This window comes from Trachurus japonicus, chromosome 11 (assembly GCF_045865225.1).
Source record: "Trachurus japonicus isolate A0001 chromosome 11, Traja_1.0".
Lineage (NCBI taxonomy): Eukaryota > Metazoa > Chordata > Actinopteri > Carangiformes > Carangidae > Trachurus > Trachurus japonicus.
In genome coordinates, this window is record NC_140917.1 from 22,330,318 (window position 1) to 22,358,239 (window position 27,922).

General features: G+C 42.8%; 1 protein-coding gene across 1 annotated transcript; it reads right to left on the minus strand.

Annotated features, from left to right (window-relative positions):
• Positions 1 to 530: 530 nt before the first annotated feature.
• On the minus strand, positions 531 to 27,545 carry elp2 (elongator acetyltransferase complex subunit 2). Its single transcript, XM_085791843.1, has 22 exons — positions 27,393 to 27,545; positions 27,161 to 27,239; positions 26,627 to 26,697; positions 26,382 to 26,526; positions 25,051 to 25,128; positions 24,603 to 24,667; positions 24,411 to 24,477; positions 21,475 to 21,621; positions 21,139 to 21,234; positions 19,874 to 19,974; positions 14,286 to 14,417; positions 13,291 to 13,440; positions 10,950 to 11,141; positions 10,648 to 10,717; positions 10,385 to 10,480; positions 8,825 to 8,882; positions 7,298 to 7,370; positions 6,627 to 6,819; positions 3,370 to 3,491; positions 3,104 to 3,246; positions 2,448 to 2,561; positions 531 to 1,231 (listed from the first exon to the last, which is right to left on the minus strand). The coding sequence occupies exons 1-22, from the start codon at positions 27,522 to 27,524 to the stop codon at positions 1,036 to 1,038; spliced, it is 2,520 nt and encodes an 839-aa protein (XP_085647969.1). The 5' UTR covers positions 27,525 to 27,545; the 3' UTR covers positions 531 to 1,035.
• Positions 27,546 to 27,922: the final 377 nt, after the last annotated feature.

Genomic DNA, 27,922 nt, shown 5'->3' on the forward strand with positions numbered 1-27,922 from the left:
TGTGTCAGTTGTCAGTCAGACGAGTTCTGCTGTCAGGTTTGTTTACATCAGATATGTCATAGGCAACATGCAGTGATAGCAACTCTTCTGGATAACTGAGCAGAATAAACAAACACCGAGTTGCAAAATTACATGTACCAAATTAGCCACTTGAAATTCCTATTAGTTATGTACCATTGAATATACTGACATCTATCACAGTGTTACTTACAGAGAGGCTTCTTTTTTCTGAGCAGATTTCTGGATATTTATTTGCGGTGGTGTTATCACGTCTGTTCAGGTTTGACTGAATCATGACTCCCATTTCTAACACACTGATGTGACGTGCGATATGAGTTTTGGATATTGACTTGTTAAATCATCTTATACAACCGATATGTTTTGAAGATCAGTGTTTTGATAAATGACTCATGTATAAATGTAACCAGTAACATCAGACATTATGAGCTCAACATGCTAATGGAGAACACGCGGCAATGAGTGATTTTACCTATCAATAGAACTTCATGTAGTAACTACAGACAGTCAAATTGTAGATATAGAAAACATTTTTATTAATTGGTCATAAAACAAATGAACACAATACAAGTCGTATGATTAGCAACCAGAGAAAACACACTGGTGAAAATGATCTGATCACTTCCTTGATATGTTGCTTCAACAATGCAGTTCACTGTGTAACTGTTAACTTGGATAACCTGTCTAAACATGCGATCTTTATAGATATCCAGCAGCGTCTTCTTCTCCCAGTCTAAAACACTTTGAAGTGTCTCAGTAAAATACCACTCTACGGTCATGGTGTTTTCACCATCTTGCTTCCACCCATCAAATCCATTCAGCTGTGTGTGGACTGCGGGGCATATGTGCTGTGGGTCCGTCCTGCGACTGACCCATGACTGGACTTGTTGTCACAGGCAGTGAATGGCTTGCCAATGAGCAGCTGTGGCCTGGGTGCCCCAGTCAGGCCTGTGGCCCTCAGTCCAAGTGTCTCTCTGTGTGTGTGTGAGGGACATAATGGTGTCAGTGTTGGTGGTGCTAAAGAGCCAGTTTGTTGATGTTGAAGATTTTGACAGTGTGGTCGGCGCTGGCGCTGGCGAGCTGGAGCCAGGAGCTCTCCTCCTCGATTTCACTCTCTCCGTCAGCCTGTCTGTCCTTCCTCTCGTCCTGTTGGCCCGCTCGGCCGGCCCTGGGCCTCCAGCGGAGCCTCTTGACTGCCAGAGCGTGGCTTTGTCTGAGAGAGGACGTGGTGAAGGGAAACAGCAGGACACTGCACTGTGATGCATTTGAATAATTACCCCACATTAACCACCATTCACACTATAGTGCTGTGACACCTCTCACTCCTAACTGTGGGTTCACACCAAAAGCTTCCAAAGCGTTAAAAACGCTCGAGGATGGGCTTCAGACAAGACAGCTCCCAAAACCAAATATTTTCAGCCGCTTTGGTCGCTCATCACGTGACTGACGTCAAAGTTCGATCACGCTGGTCATTAGGGAGCCGAAATACAAAAAAAAGAAAAAAAAGGCAGCCGAAGGACATCTCTGTTCTGACAGGTTGCCGCTGGTTGCCGCCGAACCGCGTCATAGCTAATTACCCTAAAGTTAACCATGGCTCAACTTCTCGTCTGGTGACACTTTGGCCACTTTGGAAGCTTTGGCCACTTTGGAAGCTTTGGAAGTGCGGTGACACCAGTTGACGCTTTGGTCGCTCAGTGTCGCCGGGCTCTCATTGAAAATCAGTTGACTTCCGGCGTTTTGACGCTTTGGAAGCTTTTGGTGTGAACGCACAGTAACACACACCACAGACAAAAAATCACAATATTCTCCTAATTAAATTCATGGATTAGATACAAAAGACTCAGTCAACTAAACAGATTAGGTCAACTCATCTGATCCCAAAAGTTGTTAAAGTGACTAAAGGAGCACACACTCTCTAATGCGATGAAGACACCTGGGCTCAACAGACAATGACTCACAGAAATGCCAACAAGTAGGGGCGCCGTGTGGTGCAGTGGGTTGAGCAGGTGCCCCATATGCAGAGGCTACAGTCCTCGCTGCAGCTGATTCAAATCCCACATCGGGCGGCCCTTTACTGCATGTCATTCCCCCTCTCTCTGCCTCCCCATTTCCTGTCTCTCTCAACTATACTACATAATAAAGCCAAAAAAAGCCCCAAAATATACTAAAAAAAAGAAAAGAAACGGCAACAAGTCCCTGTTGCTGGCCCCCCCCCCCCCCCCCCCCCAACCCATCTTCTGCCCAGGTTAAAGGAGAGCAGCCGTTCACCTGCAGCAGCTGCTGCGTCTCCCTCTGTGACACCCAACAGGGAGCTCCTTCAGCAGCCACGCTGCTGCCATTAAATGTGCTGCCAGTGGCCTCTCTCGTCGCTGCATCTGATGAACTTCACATGAACCCCCTCTGTGTGTTTTTAAGAGTTGTAAGGATACAAGGTGTCTGTTCCTCCACAGCTGATCCAGCCTTGTTCTCCAGCAGCCTCCTGCTCAGGGCTCCACCTGTACAGCAGGATCCTCCCACACTCCAGGCCAACTGCCAGCAGGTAACTGTGGCACACACACACACACAGTGGACCAAACATTCAACCACACTCATTTCTATAGCTCAAAGCTCACAGCAGTGGGTTCAAAACAAAACAATATATTTTTTTCATAATAATAATAATAAAAATATTCTATTTAAAGCTGCCTTTCACTTCCTCAAGGATTTACGAGAAGGTCTCCCTAACCCTAGCCTCATAGCTGGAGCTAAATATGTAGTTAACTTTAACAAAAAGCAGCGCAGCACAGAGCTGTGTATTAGTGCGTGCACAGATAATTCACATATCTGGTTTCTATGAATCATTTTAGTCATTGATAACTCATTTCCTCAACACCATCTCCTGCTGCTGATAGAACCGTGGCTTAAAAACCTTTTTCTGTGTCACTCATGTGTTTTCAAATGAAGGGATAAATATAAAAACAGCCAGAGCCCAAAATAACATCTACACAAAATCAAAGTCTTCAAAACAGATATTTGTTTATGATTTGGAAAAAATGCACACAAAAAAAGCTTTCATGTACAACTGTGTGTGTGTGTGTGTGTGTACCTGTTATCAGAGCAGAGTACAGGGCAGAAAGCGACAGCAGTGGCTGCGTCGCCCACATCCAAGATGGAGGAACAGGGTTTAATCTCAGGAGGAGGCGCAGAGTCTCCGGTGTCCTCTAATCTGCACGGGCCCCACACTATCACCTGGACACAAACACACACACAGACAAACACACACTTGAATGAGGAATCAAAAAATTGATGCCATCAGTTCATCAGCTTCACCTTCAAGGCTTAATTGTTTTGGGGTTTTTGAATGAAAATGACCTTCTTGTCCCGACTGGATGTCACAAAGTATTTGCTGTCAGGGCTCCAGTCACATGACCAGATGATTCGGCTGTGCACGGCCGTGTCCTTCCCTGTGTGTGTGTGCATGGAGAACTGCGGCTCTGCATGGAGGTGACACGAGCAAAACAAGAGAAAAACAAACAGATATTCCATTAAGAGAGATTACATTTTTACGACGGCACATTCACACTCCATTTTTGGCAAGAGATGAGCTGATAGTCAAAACTTTGTCATGATTTTTGCAGCATGACATCAGCACGTCTAGACCGCTGCCTCAGTGCTCTGAGGCAACAGGGGCTCTCCCGAGTGACAAATAAACAACCCAACAAGACAGAGAACCTCATTCCAGCCCTCCATTTCAGTCAGTTTTGGTTTATGACCTGCTGCTGTTTATTTCCCAGGCCTAAGTCATTTCAGACCCCAGATTGGTTTTCCCCAGAGAGCTTGTTTGTATGCTGCTGGCAGCCGCCTGTCTGTGCGTACGCAGCGGTGGTTCACACAAGCACTCACACACACACACACAACTGAGCCGGCATGTACACACAGCCGTATAACCACAGTGTTGCCACAAAAGTCTGAGTTAACCACCGTGTCGTGTCTTTCTGAGCACTCACAACATTCTCCCTCTGCAGAAATGTATTGGAGGTGTGTGTTGTTTAGGGCACACACGGTGTCGCATCTCCTTCCATTAACACTCTTTTTTGAGGACCTGGAAGGGCATGTAGGGACGTTCAGTCCCATCACAAAGAGAGGGAGAACAGAGACACACAGAATAAAAACATAGAAGAGAGATGGCTCCCGAAATGAATCAAGACGAAAGAGCAGCGCATGAGGAAGGCGCCGCAGATTAGATAGAAAGCTGTACAAAACAAGAGGAGGAAACGGAGGAGAGAGAGGTAGCAGTGTCTCCTTAATGGAGAAGTCTGGGTGCTTGACCCAGGAGGGAGAGGAGGAGGATGAAGACAGGAGGACGTGGTGAGACAAAACAGGCTGGAGACAGAGAAAAAGGTGAAGATAGAGGAAGTGAGTTTGTTTGATCAGCTCTGACTTCGTTTAACCTTCCCTTGTCTGGCTTGTGAGACTGTGTGTGTTGGTGTGTGTGTGTGCGTGTGTTCTTTACAATCACCTTGAGTGATTTAGCAGCCAACCAGAACGGACGGGACCCAGCCACACTCCCCTCCCCTCCCCTCCTCTCCTCTCCTCTCCTCTCGCACACATACACACACGCCATTCTGCCTCTGTGCAGTCCACCATACAGGCAAACAGCGCAGGATTGGTTAGCCTCTGTCAGTGCCCATTAAGAATGCCCTGAGCAGCCAAAAGAGCCAGGAGATGTGTTAGCGGGTGCAGGTGGGGGGTAATCCTCTGAGCTTAAATGTCGTGTTCTGCTCACCTTGGATACAGGGATCAGGTTATTTGTGTGAGTCGCGGTGCTGAGATTCTCTCATATAAACAAACTCTCCAGGAGAGAGCTCTTGTTTACAGAGGCCCTGTAGGAGGTGAATGGAGGGAGAGGACGCACAGGACTCTACTCTTTTTTTTTCTCTCGCTCAGGGCGCTGACCGTAGAGGCTCTGATCCAACATTAGCGCTCGTTTTCTCTGATCAGACTTTAACTGTCTTGTTTGTTTACAACTGTTTTTTGATGTTTTACAGCAGCAGTGCAAATAGCTCACATCTGGCCAGAACCTGATCTGAGCCCATAATGATCTGTCTTTGAAAAGTTACAGATCTTGGTTGTGTTTACCAAGTAGTAACATTCATCATGCTGGTTACAGCCGAGTGTGAAAGATGATGGGCATCACCATGTTAAATGTATACATTATGGGACGTTGTGTAGCTCAGTGGGTCGAGCCATCGCCCCATATACAGAGGCTATCGTCCTCACCTCAGCGGCCCTGTTCAATTCCACTGGTGGCCTTTTGCTGCATTTCATTCCACCTCTCTCCATCCCCATCAGCCCTATTCCCTGTCTCTCTACTGTCCTATCCATTAAAGGCCTGAAAAGCCCCAAAAATATACTTTAAAAAATGAATTCATTATACATTTAAAAATATATATAAAACCAGTAGAAAATATGGATTACATTACAAGAAACTGTCTTAAATGGAAAATCACAATGTTGACAATGAAGATGTGAGCTATAGTATGATCTCCTCAGATGAAAGCAGGCGGAAACTACAAGGAGTCGCCCTGTGTGTACTGTGTGTGAGTATTCAGGGTTCGGGTCCACAGCTGGAATCTCATTCACTTAATTTCTCCTGACGGTGCAGAAACTGACAGCGGTGATCTTCCAGAAGCAAATCTGTTTTTCTAACCGGTAAAGCCTCACAGAAGGCGAAGATCAAGCGGAGCAGACATAATGAGTGATACAGATAGTGACAAGTGAGGCTTTTAGATTGATGCTTAGGAGTCTGAAATCGGACCAAAGGCCCATAACAAGCAACTACTCAGGGGTCTGTGTCGGTGCATCTTCAAACAAGGGTTACACAACTTCAGAAATGTATTTACAGCATCGGTAGTTTTCTTCTTCATCGTGATCCTGACATGACATGCATGCAAGCTCGTATTTGATGAGCCATCGCAACCTGTTGCAACTTTGCTACACTGACAAGCCCTCTGGCAATAGATGGCATTAAATGAAATATATGGGAAGGCATCTGTTTTAGTCTGCGTAGTTATTGTCCATCTGAAAGCTCCTGTAGCCCATTTCAAAGGAGAGTTGCATCCACTACCCAAAGAATGACAGATATTAATACTTTTCTTAAAGAGAAATTCTATTCTGCTCTTGTGCTCAATTTACATAAACATGCAGGAAATGATACTAAATTGAAAATTAAATAAATAACTAAACAACCTTTCCCTTATTAGCTCCTTTTTTTGGGACTATTTTCAGTCAACGCATCACTTGTTTGGCTCTTCACAGTATTAATTAGGGGGATACTTCCAATCAGGCCAGCTTGACTTGGAATTTGATTTGGAACAAATCTGCTCAGTGGGTTTACCTAATTTTAATTAATTTGAATTAGGCGAGCTGGTGTTGTCTGCCAGTAAGGCTCCAATATTGTCTCTTTGTCTTGAAATTCACTCAAACACATTTTTAATTAAACTTGATTTATTTCCAAAGCACCGTGAAGAACTGTCGTCTCATCCTGAGCCGCAGCGCCCGTGAAAACAAAATCCTGACTTATACAATTCTTTAAGGTGGACCCCTGATTACCCCCCCCTCTCTCTCACCTGGACTCTCTGGTGTGGGTTGGTTCCGTCTCCATAGAGACCAGGTGCGGTCACGGGAGACGGCTAACAGAAGCTGTGCGTCAGGTGAGAAGCTCATCTGGGTGACAGTGAGGGTGTGGCAAGGCAGCGTCTGCAGCTGCCGCCACGTCGCTGTGCTCCACAGCAGCACCGCTGCATGCTCGGCTTTAGAGGCCTGGAAAGACAAACACAGCTGTTTAAACCCATATTAACTTTTTTTTAAACTACCTTATAAATCCTGTTGTGAACATATTACAATACAAAACAATGTGTTAAAGGGAGAATTATTGTGACAAGAAAGAGAAATAAAGGGACAGAATTAAGGGCATTTGGAAGAAACAAAAATGACAGGATGAAAGAAAGATGAGGGATTCAGGGTGAAGGAGAAAGGACGAGAGAAAGTGCATGCGATGGCGTCCACCTGCATGTGCGTCTCCATGCGTGCGTCTGCTCAACCAAGGTCACAACAAACTACTATCAATACCTGACTGACAGTGCGGTCTAAACCCGCTTTGTGCTTCGTGTTGCGGTGTCAGTGTGCACAACATGTATGTCACGATGCTCTATCTGCTCTGATCTAACACCCGTCGCCCAGAGGTGTCATGTAGTCCGCAGTACGAGGCGGGCTCTGGCCTCGGTCTTATCGCACTGACCTTGCATGCGGATGCCACCACCGTCCTGGCGCTGTCAGACGCGAGACAGAACATCTCGAAGCCGTGGCCGTAGCTGGAGGAGACAGAGGAGGACAAATCACAGAGATTAATCACTGGCGCGCTGAATATGCGAGAAGGACACACGGGATGTGAGAGACAGACAGGTGAAGGGTGGACAAACAAAAAAGAACACACCCCCGGTCTGACATTAAATTGAGTATTCTGTTACTCCAAAGCGACGCTCTGACAAGCTCCCGGGCTGCAGCCGTCGCCGCTCGCTGACAGGTAAATAAGCATAGTGTGAAATTAAAATGCTGATCTGCAAAGACTTGTCCTTCTCCCTCTGACAGAGATGAACAATAATGAAGCCTCAGCTAATCATTCACAGCCTAATGAGTTCTCTTGCTTACCATCACCTGGTTGCTTTAAAATGTCAACAAAGGGAAACCTCAGGGTTGCAGCTCAATGGGAGGGAAATTCCTCCCCGTCCAGGAAGCTTTCAAATGCTGCAGCAATTTGGCCATGAAGGTGAGATTATTATTTATGCCACAGAAATAATTCAGCCACTTACTCATTTTAATCTTTCTATTATGCACTAAATGATTCAAGGGGGTGAAGCCAAATGGAGGCAGAAAAATGCTTTTCAACACACACAAAGGCCAAAGCTGGAATAAACAGCTCCACCATACGTCATGTTTATGGCGGACTGACTGGTAAATGGATTTAACATTGACCACAAATGGTGGCAGTATATTCAACCTGGAGAACAGGCTCATGGGGTTTACAGGAAAGCTGGAGTCTGATTGGCCGATGAAGACAGGCAAGGAGACGGCTGAGAGCTGTGGGAAGTTCATCGTTTTTACAGAAACATTAAAGGGGACATATTATGGAAATATCACTTTTGAAGGACTCTTTAACATATATTTGGTTGTTTGACTTGCCTTTCGGCCTCCAAAATGTGAGAATTGACAAAAAAAATCTGTAATTTTCAGGCTCCCTAGGTTGAAATCCATGAGCTGTTCCCTAGGTTGTCTGGTAATGATGTAACTAGTTTTAGAATTTGCATAATACCACCCCTACCTGGGACCGGTAGAAGGAGTGGAGCGGGGCAAGCAGTGGTTCATTTGCATTTAAAGGGACAGGCTCTGAAACCGGCCGTTCTGAACAGGGCGGTTTTGAACGGATGAAAAAATGCTGTGATGTTTGATTCTTGGGGTACAGTATTTTGAGCGAAGCATGTCACAGACATGTCTTTAAGACACCTGTGAACTATTTTAATTTGTGGAAAATGGGCATCATGTGTCTCCTTTAAAGCCAGCTCAGGTCAAATCAAATCAAATCTATTAAGCGCCTTATGGAAACGCTGGTGTTTACAGAGCATAGCAAATGTATACAGATGTAGTGTAGACGGTGATTTTAAATGGTGTCAGGACTCTGGATGTCGTTTGTACTAGCAGGTAATTGGAACTAAAGGAAAGCTGAGATGATTTGCATACACTGTTAGCAAAGACACATTTGACTACTCACAGTTTCTGGACCTCAGGCCAGAGTGTGTTCTGCAGAAGATGATCCTCTGGTGGGGGCTCTGCACACGCAGACACACATATTCAAAACACACACAGAGTTAACCACAGAAATCCTTACATAACTGTCATTTGCAAAGCCCTGAAAACTGAGCTGTTTTAAAATTCGAATACAACCAGTTTCCAATTTACCAAATGAGGATTACGCCCAAGTGGCTATTATAATTTCCCTCTTTTAAATCCGTACTGTTAACCCACTGAGTGACAGAATGTGTGTGCAAGTATGTGACAGGTCTGCGAGTTAAAGAGAGAAAGAGACAGAAGAGGTATGGTACCGAAAGACTGAGCGAGCTGAAAGCTACGAGCCCGACAGAGAACATGATTGATCGCCTCGAGACAATGTTCCCTCGCATTCACGTACGGCTTCTTTTAGTATTTAGCTTGCATGAAATCCTCAGCTCTTCAACCTGCTACCCCCCACCCCCAACCCCAAAAAGAAGAAGGAGAAGAAAAAAAAGGCTATTTTGCAACAGCTGCAGCTTTATTTCCATTTCTTAACGGCTGCCGGCTCTGAGGGGGATCAAATCCAGCCAGGTGCCAATCCTCTCTCTCAGACTGCAGGCTCTGCACAAGCCCGGTGCTGCCTTTGTGTTGCATGTAATTGAAAGCTACACTCTTTGTGTTTTTCTTACTGGTCACTGGCTTTTCCTTTTGCCTAATTATTCATTTGTCTCACTTCCCACAGAGGCTAATCAAACGAGTGAAAATGCATGGTTAACAACAGTCTCCGCACTTGGTTGCTCTCTACGTAGCCCGGGGGTCATTGATACTTAAACTTTGCAATCACATAAGTCCGCTTTTAGCATTGCAGATTAAGGAGTGGCTTCAATCACGCTGATGACAGCCCTTCACACCCTCTGGCCCAGGGGTTTCAAAGAGCAGTGCTACATTTTCTTCATTAAACTCCCATTCCATTTGTTCTTTTCCTTTGCTTCTTGTATTCCTCTTTTACCGTCTCTTCTTTGCATCAGTTAATAATTCTCCTTCCCGAACCTGTCTTGCATTTCAAAAACCTTTTTCAGCTCAGTTTCCATTCTGTAACAAGAAACAGCTATTTTACTGCCCTGTTCCTGCATTTTTTATTTTTACTTCTGCTTACATCACGGTTTCCTGTCACCTATTCTTTCTCCGCTATAACCCACCACCCCATTCCTCCCCATCCCTCCCCTGCTGTAATACAGTCGACCTCAGGAGCCGTGGGAGTGGAACCTGGCGGAAGGCAAGGTAATAACCATCTGTCCGTCCAGTTGCATATCATTGTCTCCTATAAGAACATCCAGCGACAGGCAGACAGGAACTTCTAATGTGTGCTGAGAATACAGTATGTATCAGCCTATCAGGTTGTAGAGGTAGACAGGGATGTGTTTCAGCTCCAAGATGTTTTATCAGGGAGGGTTAAATTGAATATAGGTTTACTCGGATGACAACCAAGTTTTCAAAAACATCTCATTCTGATATATTGAAGTAATTCTTTATAAAGTGTAATTGATGTATTCTACAGTACCGGTAATGTTGAGCGGGTGGAAGTAAGACTCCTGGTATTGATCAGAAACACTGCTGAACTGCTGCTCTTCGTCACGTTTTTTTGGGGCAAGGTCACCTGTAAATTAACATAAAGTTTCTGTAAATATATATATATATATGTTGCATAAAAATAGCAAAAACATAAAACCCACAATTTAACAAGAAACACTTGTCTGCAGAATATTGATTATCAGACAAATCTTGGCCCCAAACTGAGCTGCCGAGCTGAGCTAAGTACTTTACCTTGAAATACGGCCTTGTTGGACAGACCCAGGGCAGGTGTGCTGGCTCCTTCTGGAAGGTTGGCAGCGTCCTGGCAATGAGCAGATAAATGAAGGAATAGAGACACACACACATAAACATCAATAACCAAGCAGTGGGCCACTCAGCAGATTTTACAAATTGAAAACAAAGTGAAAAAGCCACGGCCGAGAAAGTTTTGGAGAGATCTGTTTATGAGACAGAGAGCAAACATATGGCTCATGGATTTGATTAAAAAAGGCTTCAAAATGTGGTCATAGATGGTCATTTAATACGGCACTCACGCTGGATGACAGCAGCTTTTCCTTCGACGTCCCGGAAATGTTAGCGTAGTTCTCCACAAAATTACGAGGTGCTTGAAACACTCTGAGGACCTTCTCGTCAGCTCCAGACACAAACTGAAACCTTCCCACCATGGCCAGACACTGCATGTCGTAGCCATGGATCTGCGGCCGCGAGATTTCATGCCAGGTTGCCTGCGAGGTGACAAAGACAGAGAAAGATTGTTACCATCCTGAGAGGCTTTGCCGGAAATTTCAATAGATCCTCTGACATCGCTCTAAATCCAGGTATTTGAAAACAAGCCAAATACGAAATTGATTCTCCTGTTCAAATAAAACATTTCCAGATTAAGATGCAAAGTGTTCTCACAACGGGGGAGGCAGGGCCCCGCTACAATGACTGGATTTCTTTTGGCATTGGCATGAGGTGGCAATAATTCAAAGTGGCATCTTGAATAATGCTATGAGGACTGAAACATTGATTATGTTTCTACCTGAAGTGAATGTTTTATTCTACCTCTAACAATCTCACATGGATAAACCTGAGGTGAAGCTAGAGATGGGCTTATATGGCCGTCCGATGATATAAAAAAGAATCCAGAAGAGCCTCCTGCAGTTCTGCCGGGGTGCCGTCAGTCAAACTCAGGAGGTCAAGTCTGGAGTGTCCCCTTAAAAATATATTACACCTGACAAAAGTGGCACAAAGAGCAACACAAGTGTCTTAAGTAGTTTCAGACAAACACAGTTGTCATTTCCCGTGTAAACTGCAAACACACAAAGGCTCCTGTGAGGTATCTCTACATGAATGGCAGCCATTTCATCCCAGTGTCTGTTGAATTCCAACAGAAGTACACCTCATTCTACTTAATGAGACAGTGATTTGGTTTTCACATGAACCAAGTCTCATTTAAAGCAGATATCATCGGCACGGCCGTTTCGGCTAATGCTGTGTTCAAGGCAGGCTTTTGAAACCGTAAGTTACAGCTTCAAGTCACAACTACGACTTGGTAGCGTTCCAGGTAACCCGTAGCTCGTGTTTTTACCGTCCTGTTGTCTGTGAAAGTTCCCTATAACGGCCACTCGTAACTTCCGACCCGTGAACTCGTACCAGATCGAACTGGTATGACTTCACAGGAAGGAAAAACACAAAGTACGAGTTTCCTTGAACGCACCATGAGTTAGCAGCCCCCGCCCTTGTCAGGCATCAATTGGTCCTCGTGCTACGTCACCACATTCACGCGCATCCCTTGGCTGCACACACAGCCCTTCATGCCGTTCTCTCCCCTCATTGGATAACACTTGTATCCCACAAGGAAAATTTTCTCCTCGGGTTACAGCAGAGCAGAGTGACGGAGAGACTCTGTTTAGGCTGAAATACTTCATGTAAGTGATTGCTGACGGAAAATAGGACTATTTAGGACTTATATTAACAAAAACATTCCACTGATATCTGCTTTAATGAGGAAGAGTATAAAAACTGTCACTATGATAAAAATTGGGGTTATTTCACATCTTGATTTCTGAACAATAGTGTTGTGTTGTTTAAAAATGAATATGAACTTGTTTTCTTTGCATTATTCAAGGTCTGGAAACACTTTTCGTTTTTTTTTTTATTATGACCAGTTGTCATTTTCTGCAAATAAATACTCTAAATGACAATATATTTATTTATGAATTTGGGAGAAATGTTGTCAGAAGTTTATAGAATAAACCAAAAGTGTTTATTTTACTCAAAAAAATAATGAAACCAGAGAGAGTGATCATGAGTGGTCTGAAAGGAGAGCATACTAAGTGACCACTGCATACAAGAGGCAATAAGAAACAGAGGCAAATATTGTGAACAGCAAAGCATTCCTCCATTCCAGTGTCAACATGTTGATGTCATTAGTGTGAATCACAACCACTGTTTTCGATAATGGCTCATGAATAAAGAAATGTGATGTGGTAGCTCTTTATTTACGCTACAAGCTCAATTAAGAGGAAAGCCACTGAATGCAGTGATTTATTCAGAGCCCTAACATGTACCATTTGTAAAAGGTATTAACAGCAAATTCATAATACTCCTAATAGGGCTGAATTATATGACAATAGATGCGATTCTATTTCTGACAGAGCAACCTCCTCGTTATTACCTCTGGCTGTATTTTGATTTGGATTCAGAAAATATTTGCCTCAATGACCCTAATTACCTTAATTCTATGTTTTATTGTTTTACTGGATGAAACTGAAACAGACATTTCCATCTGTAAATTTTGCAATGCAATATTTAGAATAACAAGCTAACAGAAAATTATTTTCTTGTTTACATGTTATTGGTGAAACTCTGAGCAGATTTTTTTTTTACCAGTTTTCCATCTTGTTTCCTCCACGGAGTGAAGAGTCTGGTGGTCTGGTCTGAGCCCACGCTGAGGATGAACTCGCCCTCAGGATCCCAGCTGAGGTCCTGGACTGCATTGAAATGACCTGATATAACAACCCCGGGCCTCCACTCTCCCTGGACAGAGAGCATTGAAATAGTTAAACCACAGAGTTTCCATCTGAACCTCCACTCATCAACCCACACTGGCTAGCCATAGCTGGATAAAGCGACTTCTGGGTCTGCATCATCTACTTGAACTCAGTCATGCAGCCTTATGCTCCTTCTTGTCTTGCGGTGCATGCAAGGAAAGTCCAGACTGTTTCTGTCTGTGGTTTACTGAAACTAGATATTACCACAGCAGGGGCCTTGCTCTTTATCTCGAAGAATCATTTTAAATCTCTTCTGAGAGCACCTCCTCCACCCTTAACACTCTAACATGCTTGACTAGCACTTACTATGCACTTGTGCCAAATGAGTAAATGCAAATGTAATTTAATGTAAACAGCCCTCGATGACCAAAACCCCCTGACACGGGATGTGAGTGTTAATGGCAACTACATGAGAGTGGTTGATTATAATTTAGGTGTTGCTGTCTGAGAAGTCAATCTGAATTAGTGATCACCACCTTCAGGTTTGTGCTGAACTTTAAATTCACCTGCCAAGCGGGTATAATTGCAGTGCGGTTATCTCTGCTCTTACGATGTGACTTCAGACCTCCACTCTTTCTCAGGGACTTCCCAACAAAGGCGCATGCTTAGCCAGTCAATCTGAGTGGCAGACAGGAGACTCTGTGTGACCAATTACACTAATCACTGGCTCTCACATGCTGTGTCTCTATGTAGCAATTCTCCAACACTGACTCTTATTTCAAACACATTTGCCATTTTTCTACTTTGAGAAAAGGTCCTATACATTTCATTTGCAAATAACAATTTAAACCTGTGAAAATGGAGGTGCAGCTGAGGTCATGACACTCTCACCTCTTTGTCTTGGCCTTTGCACCAGAGATGTAGAGCTCCATGGAAAGCATGAGCGACAATCATGGAGCCATCCGGGCTCATCTGGCAGCCATAGAAACCCAGAGTGTTGCCACCAACCTCCCCGACACGCACCTGGTGAGAAAGAAAAGAGGGAGAAAAAGAAAAAAAGTTGTGTGAGCGATCATTACTGATCAGAACGATCAACTCATCTGGGGGACTATCAATGGAAATTAGCCGTGTGGCTAGAATTGAGTACATTCACACTTGATCAAATAAAGGAAATTGAAATTGAACATTTTCAGCACATTCATATCTGACATCAGGTGGGTGAAGAACATTTGGCTCCTGGGTCAGTGTCACTGATTCGCTGCAGAGAAAGATGAAAGTAACCTGAAAGGACGCAAATGTGCATCAACTGCCACATATGGAGGAAAAAGCATGCGAGTAAAGTAGGTTATGTTTTTTTTTAATGCAGCTATTTCTGAGAGCTATGAATTGAGCAGCTGCCTTCATCCTATGTCACATTCAGACATACAGTATGTATCTGCTCTGTCAGACACCTGGGGTTTCTGTAATGGCTACAGGCTCAGCGTTATAGAACATAAGTTAGGGTTGTCAAGTCTGTTCTCAGTCTCCCACCAACTTACTAACAGCCTCTATAATGGTGGATGCTGAAAAAAAAAACTCCAGCAAATTAAGCTGACAAGTCAGATGAGAAATTATGCAAAACTGGTCTTATTAGGGCTGAATAAACTGTGTTGTGTGGTTTTTTTTTTTATAACAAAATAAATTTGTCTAATACAAAATGAAAGCAATTGCAGCACGGCATATCACATTAAACAAATAATCATGAAAAATGGCAAAGCTTGAGAACACAGGCGGATTTACATAAATTGGATTTGGGTGAGAGCTTGTGACCCCTGCATCACGTTCACGGGGCCGATCGTACAGACAGTGTAAACCCTCCATAGGCTCAGAGCTTCCTCTGAATATTCAATCCAATTTAAATTTGCTTCTAATCTCAGCTAAGAACAATGTTATAAAATTTAAACACAAATTGCTCTTTTAGGATTCCCACCTCCTGTCCTGGCTTGGGCACTGTGCTGTTGTGTATCAAGACAATTCTGTATTACATTTTGTGGATTCAAATCACTACCAGGGGCAGAAAAACCCATTTTGATTTAAATGCAGTTACCAATTACACTGACAAATGAAAATGCACTCGTTTAAACTCTGTCTGAGGTCATTGTAAGTCACACTGAACTTGAGAAAACAGCTAAAAGAATAAAACAAGTACACTGAAAGCACCAAAAATAAACAATACTCAAACATAATGGAAATGAAATAATTCTTGTTTGAACTAGTGTATTCATCCTTTCACTGAAATTAACATCCAGAGAGAGGTGAAATTACACATATAAATATAGAAAACAAGATGGTCTTATTATCACATCCTATTGCATGCATAACCGGTAGGATTCAATGCAGGATTATGGGACAAGATGGAAATGACTTTAAACAGTGTAAATTAAAATAGGCTATATAAAATGTAAATAAACAGGATTTCTTATTTAAGCTTCAGAGAGGTGTTTGATAATGACTCATTATGAGTCATCAACAAATTGACCTCAAACTTGAAAAAAAAAGAGAGCTTCAGCCTCGATAATAACAAACATTGCAACAGAATAATTCTACCTCCTGCATGACAAGTCATTTACCGTCACAACTATCAGTTAAAGCCATGTCAGAAATTATCATCTCTATCTAATCACTCTAGTGGGTTTATACCTGTCAAATAAAAAACATTTTCTTCTGCAGTCTGGGAGCATTGTGTGAACCAGACAAACTTCTCACTGCCACGAGGAACTCTAACAATTAAAAGCTTTATCGGGCCCTGGGGCCTTGGAGGTAAACTGGGCCCAGAGGGGAGATCCATTCAGATCGATAGCAGCAGAACCAGCTCTAGAGAGCGCTACGCCGCTCCCTCAGCACCACCGTGGTCTGTTTCCAGATACCACTACATTATCTCTTCCATCTTTAATTAGCTTGTGACTTTAATGATATGGACGTTGGCTGTGAAGAAATGCGAGAAGCGCTAAATTCATACTCAAATGATTAAAATCAGAAAAGATGTACAGCTTAGCTTATTATCTTTTCTTGAAACAGGGAGTGAGAGCGTGTTTAGCTGCAGCTTTGACCTGAGGCACACCGCAGGAGACACACAACAGAAAGTGAGGCCATCCATTACTTGTTAAACAAACAAGTTGAAAGGCTACATGTAAACAAACCAGCAGAGGCGCACACATAACTTTGCTGTGGCTGTCTACTGTACAAGGCAGTGAAAGGCTGTCCTCGGTGAAAAGCCCTCTTAGGGAACTTGCGCTGGTCATCATCAGTGACCTTCAAAATAATGCCTGTCTGCAGGCTGAAACACAGTGGAACTAATGACAGCGATAAAGGCAGGCATTCACTTTGAATGGCACAATCCTCCAGCCATCCACAGAGAGAGAGAGAGAGGGGTGGGGAGGGTGGGGGGGTGGGGGGGGCTGTGAGGGAGGTAAGACAGACAGTCAGGTAGAAACATAGATGGTGAGATTGAGAGAGAACGAGATGCAACATTAAGCAGATTGATTTTAAAATTCTGCACACAAGAGCCGGCCGTAAATCATGCAAAAACTCACAAGAGGCAAAAAGCCGTCATCTGTCTTGTTTACGAGAGGAGGAACAATATAGGGGATGCGCGACATGCCTTATCGCTGGCCGGCGGGGGCATGGGGGGGAGGGATGGAAAAAAGGACAGCGAGACATGGAGGGCATATATCATTCTTGGAGGGAAAGCACAGCTAAGGCCAGAAACAACCCCATACAGTACAACAAACAAATGAACTTTTTTGGCTCAAGTACTGATGAATACAACGAGAGACTAACCATTAATTTCTCTTATATTATTTTCATCACGTTTTAAACTGGTGATTTCTTTTGATTGACCATCATGTCATCCATAGGGCCTGCTCACAGACCAGCAATCGACCAGTAAGTGTTAAACAGAGGACAACCTGGGGCTGTTTGAGGCAGTTTGGGTATCATTTACTGCGTTTAAGTCTACTAACTTCAAAAATGAAAAATAGGGATGAAATGCTCCTTGGTCGAAACCTTGGTGAATTGATTGCATCCGTTATGGAGATTTCTGATGTATGAAGAAATTGTTTTATGTCTGAGAATACACTTTTTCTTTTGTTTGCACAGCTTTGTTTTTTTAAAGTGTGGACATCAGCCCATGAATAATAAAAATAAATATATATACTGTATATATTTTATATAAATAAAATATATACAGTATATATGAAAACAAAAATCACAGAACCCAGTGTGGCTTCTGTTGGTTCTTTCTTTTGTCCAGCCAACAATCCACAATTGTTGAGTGAATTTTTTCAATCATATGAAACAGAAAAGAACTGAAAACCTTATTTAAGACTGAACGTGTTTCACCCATCCATTCCATTCAGTATTTATACACGGTCGTCTGTGTTTTCATACACATATTATTTGAAAATGTATTATTCAAAAACTCATTTTAGTCTCCGTGTATCTTTACGATCTGCCGTACGGCCGAGTGAAACTTCAAGAGTGTACACAAGCCGAGGTCTGGAAATAGGTTATCTCTCAAACACACAAACACACGCGCACGCACATACAGACAGAACATCCCTCCAGGCATTGTGGTGGCCCGCTGTGGTCAGTCTGAGATGCTAATTACCAGTGTGTCTCGTTAGTAAGATGTACTTTACGCAGCGGTGGGCAACGGCCACCCCACTGCTAACCCCGCTCTCCATTAAATCTCACCAATTACTCTAATCAGTGTGAAGAAGTGGAGCACTTCTTTGTAAAAAATCGATTAATTAAGACACACATGGCTAGCCATTTAGCGCTGCGGAGACTGCTCTGCCAAAAAGTTCAGCGTCCCATAGCAAAGCTTTTGTGAAGCCTGTTCACGTTGCAGAAAACACTCAGAAAGGAACAATGGCCTTTAATTCGGACCAACGTGTAAAGATAGAGACGAAATGTAAATAGTGTTTTATTCACTGGCGTTTCATTGTTGCATGTGTGTGTCTGTGTGTTTGTGTGTGTGACAGAGCTTCACAGGTTAAGCTTCCTTTGTAGGCAAGGAACCTGTCAGTTCAAAGGTTTTGCTCTCACCTGAAAAGGAAAACAGGGGGAAAGAGAAACAGAGGGGAGGCATCTGCTATGCACTTTTGACAAAAAGGTTATTCCAGGTGTGGGGGATTATTTATTTATTTTTTTAAGAGAAAAAAAGGCTGAGCTGGTTGAAAGAGACCGGCCACAACCAGACTTGATATCAAACACCCACCGCTGCGTTTCTTTCCCACTGACCACCTTTGTCTGAATCATATTTCGTCATATATTGGAAGAATATGCGACTTCTGCGCTGGCTTCAGGCCCTAATCATAATCTCTTTGTCTGAGAAGAGTCTTTCACAGTCGCTCTTTTCTGTGGGATTTTTTATTTTTATCTTTTGCTCGTCACTGTGGATGTGAATGATGACATCAAAGGTGAAAAAAAATGTAAGTGATCAAGTGTGAAATCTAATCACCTCAGAGTGTGATCCCACTCAAGGTGCCTGCCATGGCGAGGCAAACCCCTCTGCGCAATGGGATTTGTAGTTTGTGTGCATTGGTGGGACGTATTCTGGGATGTCTGCATGCATGAGCAGAGCACGTGTTTGTCAGCAGCTGGTGGCGGACATTTTTGCGACTCTGAGTCAGAGTATAAGTAAGTGCTTCTATATTCTATCCGGTACGTGGAAAGGTAATCTGAGGTACGCCTGAGCCACCGGAGAGTTTGCCAGTTGTATAAAATAAATAAATAAATAAAAGCTGCGGGGCAGATGGGCAGAGGACTGCTTTTTCCTTGCCATCCACACTTGTGTTAAATTTAGCCCCATTCTGGCACAACAGCAGCTGTTGGGAGCTCAGAGAGAGACGAGGTGGAGGGGAGAGAAAGGAGAAGAGGAGAGGGATGATGTGGAGAAAAGGAAGCCAAGCAGTGGAGGAAAAGAGGAAGAGGAGGAGGAGGACAGAAAATGACAGAGGGCGGGTGTGAGGACAGATCATGGTGGGAAAAAATAAGAAGAAGAAGGAGGAGAAAAGCAGCACGGAAGCGCTACGGCACGTCTGCCACCGGCCTCTGCATCCCGTCGGATGGGCCGTAAAAGAGGGGGTTCTGTGTGAGTGAGTGATAGAAGGGAAGATGGGGGAGGACAACCTCGGCTTGTCTAAACTCACAGTGGTGCGCGGGGCTGGGAGCCTCTTCATCACTGTCTATCACTTCTATTCCTGACACCTCAATGTCAGGGAGAGTGGAAACCGACGCAGGGGCACTGGCAGCAGGAGAGAGGATACTGGGGGAGGGCTCGGGCTCCGCATCATGTCAAGAGCTAGTGAAAGGGAAGCTAGCAGAGATAGAGTTGGAAAGTGGTGTGTGTGGGCCTACAAGGATGTTGTGTTGTGAGTGGCTGATACCATATGTCTATCTACATACACCCTCCTTGTTCTCCATTTGACACTGACCTGCTCCACCCAGACTCCAGATCCCTCCTCAGGGGCCCAGAGGATCATGGTCTTGTCCATGGAGGCTGAGAGGAGACTGAGAGGCTGCTGCAGTTCGCCACCTTCAGGGGGAGACAATCGGACACAGGGATCTATACAGGAATCACACTGGCAATAACATTTTTTCACCATGAAACTGTAAAGTCTGCTCACAACTCCTGTCACCGGTGCTATGATATTCTTCCATCACATTATTCAAGTTATTTATAAGATGTGAGGCTCAGACAGGGGAAAAACATCCTGATGAAATAGCAGCAAGATTAGGAACCTTTGAGAGAAATAAACATCATGATGGCAGCTATGTTTTTGAACTGTGTTCAGTTTTGCCTCCAGAACATATTAGACCTTGTATGATTATTTCTTCAGGCTGCACAGTAACCATGATCACGATTCTGTCTCCAAAATGTCAATTTGTATGCATGACGCCTGCTCTGGTGCAACAGTTCAAGTGGTTTTTTTATGTGTATCTTTTCCTGCAAGAAGAGGGAACCAAGCAAAGGTAAGAGTTGTGTGGTTAACAGCTCGTTCCTCACCAAAAACAGCAGTAGCTGCAGGCAAAAACATTTTCCCTTCAAAGACCAACGGCAAAGAAAGTCCAACTCAATTTTTGTGTGGAGAGATCTAATTCGTATCCACATGTTGTTCTGTCATTTCATAATTAATATCTAATTATAATATATATTAAAATCTGTTCTCGATGACAACAAAATAATGTTTGTAAAAGAATCAAGACAAAACAATCTTATTTTTTAATACAATATCTGCAGTGGCCTCTGCAACCGTAGCTGTGCAGCTTTAGTTGCATGAGCCGTCTAAATATAATGATGAACACAAAAGCTGTGATAGTGTGAAGTGATCTTGATGTAATTAGCTTTTAAGGCAACCAGAGTTTAAAGAGAAGATTTAGCACATCTGGCCGTCTTTCCCTCGAGAACTAATTAAGCCAATAACTTTTCGCACTTATTTTCCCCCCCCTTCTTTTACTTTGAAATTGTCGCCACACAGCAAAAGGAGAGAAACAATGTCCCCATCCATTTACTTCCATGGGCTGCTGAAACAGAATACAGTGACTGAAATGTTTAGAGGGAATTGTGTCTGATTCGAAAATAAAATATATAATTTTGCTTTGGACAAACACTGTGAACAGACTCTCATGAGGCGAAATGTTAGATTGTTCATCAGTGACCAATCCTTTCCCTGTTTTTTTTTTTTTTTAATAGACGTACCTTTGTAGAGAGGAGGCTGCCAGTGGACTCCATAGACCCAGTTCTCATGACCTGCCAGGACGGTCTCAAGAGACACAGCAAACACTGAGGACACGTCTGTAGCAGGTGAAAACAGCAATGTTACGGACACGACAGAGGTAGCTCATGATTCAGACAAAAAAAAAAAAAAATTAGGTATGTGTTATACTCATAAAGGTAAACACACATGCACGCACACACACTTGATTCTTTATGGAGGTCGGTAACCACCATGTGCCATTAAACCATCAAAAAGCGTGTCTCTTCATTTGGTTAATTAGCACCCTTTTTATAATCAAGCCAGCATGGTCCGCTCACCTCCGTCCCTCACTTCAAAAACGTCCTCTTTCATTTTGATGATGGTGTGATCGTCCTTTGTGCGGGTGTCTGTCCCAGACTTGGCACACAGCCTCCACACTCTGATGAGACAGTCCTGGGAACAGCTGGCTAATAACAGCTCCCCACCTGAACGAGCCAGAGAGGGAACATGAAAACCTTCCCGACTGAAAGACGTCTTCTGTCAACTCTTAAACTCCCTTATCACCAAATTTATCAAGACTAACTTAGTTTGTGATATTTGCTCTCCTGTGACGCTTTGACAGAACATTTGTCTTTGTGTAATACGTGGTTTTATTTTTTGTGGTATAAAGACAATTTCTGACACCCCTACAGGGGAGACATGACGTTAAATGTTTCATGTGTTTCAGGTTGATAAAATATTAAAACTGCATGAGTCTGTGTCTATGGTATAGATACAAGTAAACATGAGGAAATATAAAATAAATGTTACAAACTAAATGTCAGCATTTTTACATGTAATAGCATCCCCATGTTGGGAGTTAATATTAGGATTAAATTCAAACCAGAACTGATCATGTTTGAACAGATAAATGTTGGACAATTTAAAGTTGAGCCTGATATGCTTGGCCTACGGCAGAGATTTGAGCCGAAATCATTAAAGTCATTAATTTGTCAATTAATGGATTAGTTGACCACCAGAAAATTCACGAGGAACTATTTTAAATGAGCCAAACATTTGCTGTCTCTTCAGTGTGACCATATCATACTTTAGTACTGTATTATTTTAGAATCATCAATAAAAAAGACAATAAAAGCCATTTGAAGAGGCAGGTCTAGGTCGCTAGGACATGATAAAACTAACACTATTTTTCTGACACATCAAAACCATAACGATCAATTGATCAATTGATAAAACTGTACGTTGTAGTCCTTTACACGCCTGACTTTTACTGTTTTCTGGTTTATGAATGAGCATTGCCGGCTCAGGTAGCGCGTCTCACACTTTCGTCAGTTATCTGCTAGAACTGTAATCAAGTCAGAAGTGGAGATTGGTCCTGACTGTGATGTATCCAGTACGACAGCAGGAGTGCAGGCTAAATATATGTAGACAGGTGGTAAACAGAGTACATGCCACTCTCCTTGAGTGCCCCTGTCTCTCACATTATGTGTCCCAGGTTTACTCCAATGGCTACTGGCCCAGTTTTGCCTCTGCCAACATAAACAGACGCAATAAAAAAAAAAAAAGTCTCCTATTGCTGCCACCTAAGGCCTCCTGGATGTCTGGAGATGGAGGAGGAATGCTATTATAGATTGTCAATCACGGTGTAATGACACTGATGATAATGACAATGTTGACTGGTTTTGATTCTCGCCCGAAACTCTGCCAAAACTGCAAACACCGGGGACTTTCTTCAGACTGTCACTGTCTGACTATTTTTTTTTATACAACACTGTTTTTGAAAACTTGATGCAAAAAGAACAACCCAGAGGCAGGGACACTAAGTTCTCATTAACATATGACATTTTAAACATATAAACATTCTTTCTTTAATTTTTCCTGCATAAATTAGAATAATTATCAACTTTAAAGGCGGTTACTTTGCATGTAATTCAGTCTTTTCCCCATAAACCCCTGATTTATTACAGATAACCTTCTGGCCAGCTGAATCAGTGCTGATTTCAATCTACTGCTCAGACTGATGATGGGATAAAAAAAAAAACTTGGATTTTGAAAAGAGAATCAACAATATGTAACAGATGTGATCAACTGGACGTCTAGCGCTGCAATTTGCCATCTGCCGAGTCATAAAAGAGCCGAAAGATTTATTTAACCACTATCACAGTGGAGAGAGGGTTTTGTCATGCCCGGAGATATTTCATATAAACAAACTTCTGTGTGTCTCTTTGCTGGCTGGCAGCTTGGCAGCGTGGAGTAGGTCATAGACTGTGAGTGGGAAGGAGACGCTGGTGGAGAGGGCTGGTTAAGGACATGAAATAGCTTTTACACAGTCAGAACAGTGCAGTAATGAAGTGCCCTTGAAGAGGGTTACACAATTAGCAGAGCCTGGATTGGATCCATGCTCTACTACGTGCTATCAAAATTCTGCAAACAGCATGTTGGTTTGCGAAGCTGGACTGGAAAAACTGGTGATGATGAACAGACACTGTATGGTCTAGATAAAAACAAAATCTGATATAAAAGGAGAATATTAGCCTTTTTTGTTTGTCTGCTGCTTTATGCTTTAAGGTCAAAGTTTGTTTTTCAGCCGTTCTCAACAAATCAGTTGAAGGCTGTGACTGCAAAACTCCTCCTACCACACAGCCCACTACCAGTCACACATTACTGGACTCTTTTCAAAGCCCAATAGTTGTATTATCCAGCCTAGCAGGCTTGCTTTAGATAAAGCAAACATAATGGAGAACAAAAAGCACAAGCTTTTCAGCCTTCAGAAGATACCCACCACATTAGAAACAAGCAGGTGATGACAATTAATCTCCCCATGTACAGAGCAATTGCAGCATATTTCAAAACACATTAGAGAGAAAATGTGTTTTACTTATTTAAAAAGGAACATCTGCTCCCAGAGTCCCTTACCACATCTTCAACTTTGTTGTTTGTCTAAATCAAATAGGCATAAAACAGAATAATACGAGAGCATACTGACTCTAGACAACTCCAAACTAAGAAACAGTTAGTATTTTCACTGAATGGAACCTACACTGTTTTGCCCATGTACAAAATTCAGTAAATGTGGGAATATGGGAATCTGATGGATACTAAAACATCTAACCTAGTCCTGATGACGTGGTCGTTACTGCTGTCATCACCCATCATAAGGTCCCTGGGCTCAAATCTGAGCTTTGGTGCCTCTGACTACACTTGAGATGATCCTATACATGTAAACACTGAAACAATATAATAATAATACATTACAGCATACTGCAGCACTCACCTATAGATGCCCAGGCCAGTCCACGTACCCAGTCCTCATGTCCTTGTAGTGACATTGCTTTCTGGTACTGTTGTAAAGCAGTTTTAAAACATTTCAAATGTTGCCTTCAACTTTTAGAAATTCAAATTCATGAGTTGGCACAGGACATACTGTATAAGTAAGTTTCCTGCATCAGTAGTGATGTGAGTTTACCTGTCCATTGGACTGCACATACAGATGCACTCGAGAGTCATCACCCCCGCAGGCAAGTACAGGAACTGTGAAAGACGAGATTTAGGTTTTCAGAGTTGTGCAAGCACACACACGCACACACACACTCTCTCTCTCACACTCACACACACACACACACACACACACACACACGACAGGCTGCATACATTTACATCGACTTCACATCTAGGTTTTATAAACTGGAGCAAGGTGGATAGGCATGTAAAATAAAAAGGCAAAATGACACAAGACACTTCAAACTCAGAGCGTAATTTGAATATGACATTCAGTTAGCTGCACTAAAAGCAGTGGTACAAATTGAGATGGAAGACATGAGAGGAAAAATGTGCATGTGAGCGTGGGTGTGGGTGTGTGTGAGTGTGAGGTGCACAACTTAAAGGATGTCTATGTAGGAACAGCTTAGGCTTACCTCTGCTGCCTGGCAACAGTGCTAGAGAGACATCCATCATGAAACCGCTGCCAAATGGTATGATGTGGAGGCACTCGGCTGAGGAGCACACATGTACATGGAATTACACTTTCAAATAGACTATGAGTTATATATATTCAAAATTAACACATTAAGCTACAGTAGATTATGAAGCTTTTGAAGATTTCTTTGGACTGCTCCTGTGTAAAATATTACCCAAAAGATACATTTTTCCTCAGCTCCACTCATGAGTAGAGGCTGAGTCTCCACAATCTGCATACATATCCTACATATCATAGCGAGTCTCATTATCTCAGAATACACCCCAAGGTTTAGCCCAATCCACAAGCACACACTCTTGTTTTCCATGACTGTCCACCAGCGTCATTGTTCATCTGCACTGACAGATGGACAGAAACTTCCAACAAAGAGAAGCTGTTACAAGTGACAGCTTGAAAAAACAAAGTGGATATGGATAACAGCTTGGAACACCACTGATATTCAACTACAGGAGGATATTAAATTATATATATTATAGTAAAACTACAACAGCTGTTGGGAATGTGTCAATTTACAGTATTTTAAGAAATAAAAGAGAAGAGATTACACAGTATCTACAGTCATTTCTGTCAATATACTGTACATCAGACTGTATCGACCTCCATAGATGAAATATGCTGATTGATCTTTAAAATTGGACTTTCTATTGCAAGTTTATGTAAAAATGTATTATTATAAACATGATAGATGTGATGCAGACTTAACAGCTCCACAACACTGCGGAGGGGAGCCTGTGTTTTTCCCCCAGTGTTCATGAGATGTTATTGATTTATTATTTATTGACCATGGTGTTTGTAAACACTGTCATACCTTGTAGTAGCCACTGGGGGGCAGAGAGTTGCACTGTAAGTACATGAATAAAATAATAAATTGAATGTTTACTATTATGACTTGGAGGATAAATTTGATTGATAAATCGGATACTCCACGTTCCCAAAACACCAAAATCCCAACTCAAATGAAAATGTAGCAGCAGTTGGAAAATGAATCAGCCCTGTCTGCTCTAAGATGACTCCTTGAGAAAATACTTACATTACATACAAGTATTATGTAGGTTACCTCACTGGTTTCTAACATGGCTGTGTGAATAAACAAACACTGTCAAAACATGTATCCCAGGGTCATGAAATGATTATTTTGGCCACAGACAAGAGGGAAAAAAATCACTATTCTTGAGTACAATTTCCAACACTCAGCACAACCGCTCCAGAGCTGGATACCTATTATTATTACACCTAACAACCTATGTGACATTTCTGTTGGTCTTGTACCTTCTTTGTTTTCACTGCAGAGCCACAGTCTGACTGTGGAGTCGGACGCTGATGAGGCCACCAGGATCTCTGAAGCCTCCGTATAGATGGCATCCACAGCACAAATTGGACCGGTGTGACCCTTACACTCCACTGACTGGCTGAACTGGAAACAGCAGAGGGCATTTTAGAGTGTATATGTCTGTGAAAGGAGAAGCAGGAAACAGTTGAGTCAGAGACACGATTTTGTTCAGCAGGTGACTTACCTTGTCATTTTGAACGTCCCAGAGGATGAGCCGGTTGTCAGAGCCTCCTGAGATAAGGTAGTGCTCCAGAGCTGTGACCACAAAAACAACACCAGTAAGTAAAGATACAGTAAGCATACAATGTATTTACTCTTAGGTACCTTTTGGCCAGTGTCTGTTTTCCATGGCTTGGGACTGTGCTACTTAGTTACAGTTAAGCTGAACAACTAATACAATAACACTGGCCGTCAACTTAGTGGTAACGTTGGAGGGGAGCTTTCTGAACCCAGGGGGACGTTTTTGTGGCTTTGGTGTGGAAGAGCCTGACTGAGCCTTGACCTTTTTGGGATAAAAATCTGCATCTTGTGTGGTGAATAGCAGATCCCTGCAGCCAGCTTTCCAGCACAAAAACAACTAGGTGCCCATAAAATTCATTATACAGTTTATATGCTTATGCCACAATAAAATCAACTCTGCACAGCTTCTCTAGTGGGGTCTAACGTGAACACAAGAGAGCCAGATGTTTGTTTGACAGGTCCACATCAGCACACTCACCACAGTCCTCTCTGTGAACCCACTGGACTGCATTCACTCTGCCCGTGTGTCCGCTCAGCACAGCGACAACCCTATTCTCCTAAAGTAGTAGCAAATTATGTATTATTATTATTGTCATTATTATTACAAGAATATTGTTATTTATAGTGACAGGATGCTGATTTGTCGATTGCCGTGACAACTTAACAACTGTTAGTTGACGTTACAGCAGAAATGAGACAGACGTCAGTACCTGCGGGTCGTACAGAGCCACCGAGTTACATGTCCCGAAAGCGATGGTCCCTCCACGACTCCAAGAAACAACATTTGGTGTCCTGTTGGCACAACAGGCGACATGGCATGTTTCAATCACAGGCGCCGCCATCTTGGAAGCTGAAGTTGTGGTGTTACAGTAAATACGACCGGAGTTAAACCACGTGCTGACAAAGGTTCCGCATCTCACATCTACAGTTCAGCTCGTGATTTTGAATATCATGATGATGATGATGATGATGATGATGATGATGTTATTTTAGAGACGTGTTCACTTCACACACACGTTAACCCCCCCCCCCCAACAGGAATCTTAGTATGTTTTAAAATAATATACTACTAGATCATTGTGATTCACTCAAGTGTACTTATGGGGGATGTCCACTAGATGGCAGAAGACAATCACACAATCCAGAGAGGACATTCCATTCATAACGATCGATCGATATCGATTGGCCATTTCTAGCTTATACTTTTTTTTTTTTAAGTCTATTGTTATATATTGTTGTG

Bases quoted from the DNA above. Each gene is read 5' to 3' on its own strand.
- elp2 (XM_085791843.1), bottom strand. From the start codon at position 27,524: ATGGCGGCGCCTGTGATTGAAACATGCCATGTCGCCTGTTGTGCCAAC. The intron at 21,622-24,410 runs GTGAGTGCTGCA...TGGCTCGTTCAG, and splicing joins ACTGGCCTGGGCATCTATAG to GTGGGGAGCTGTTATTAGCC. The intron at 7,371-8,824 runs GTGAGTAGTCAA...TGTCTCCTCCAG, and splicing joins TGGCCTGAGGTCCAGAAACT to CTACGGCCACGGCTTCGAGA.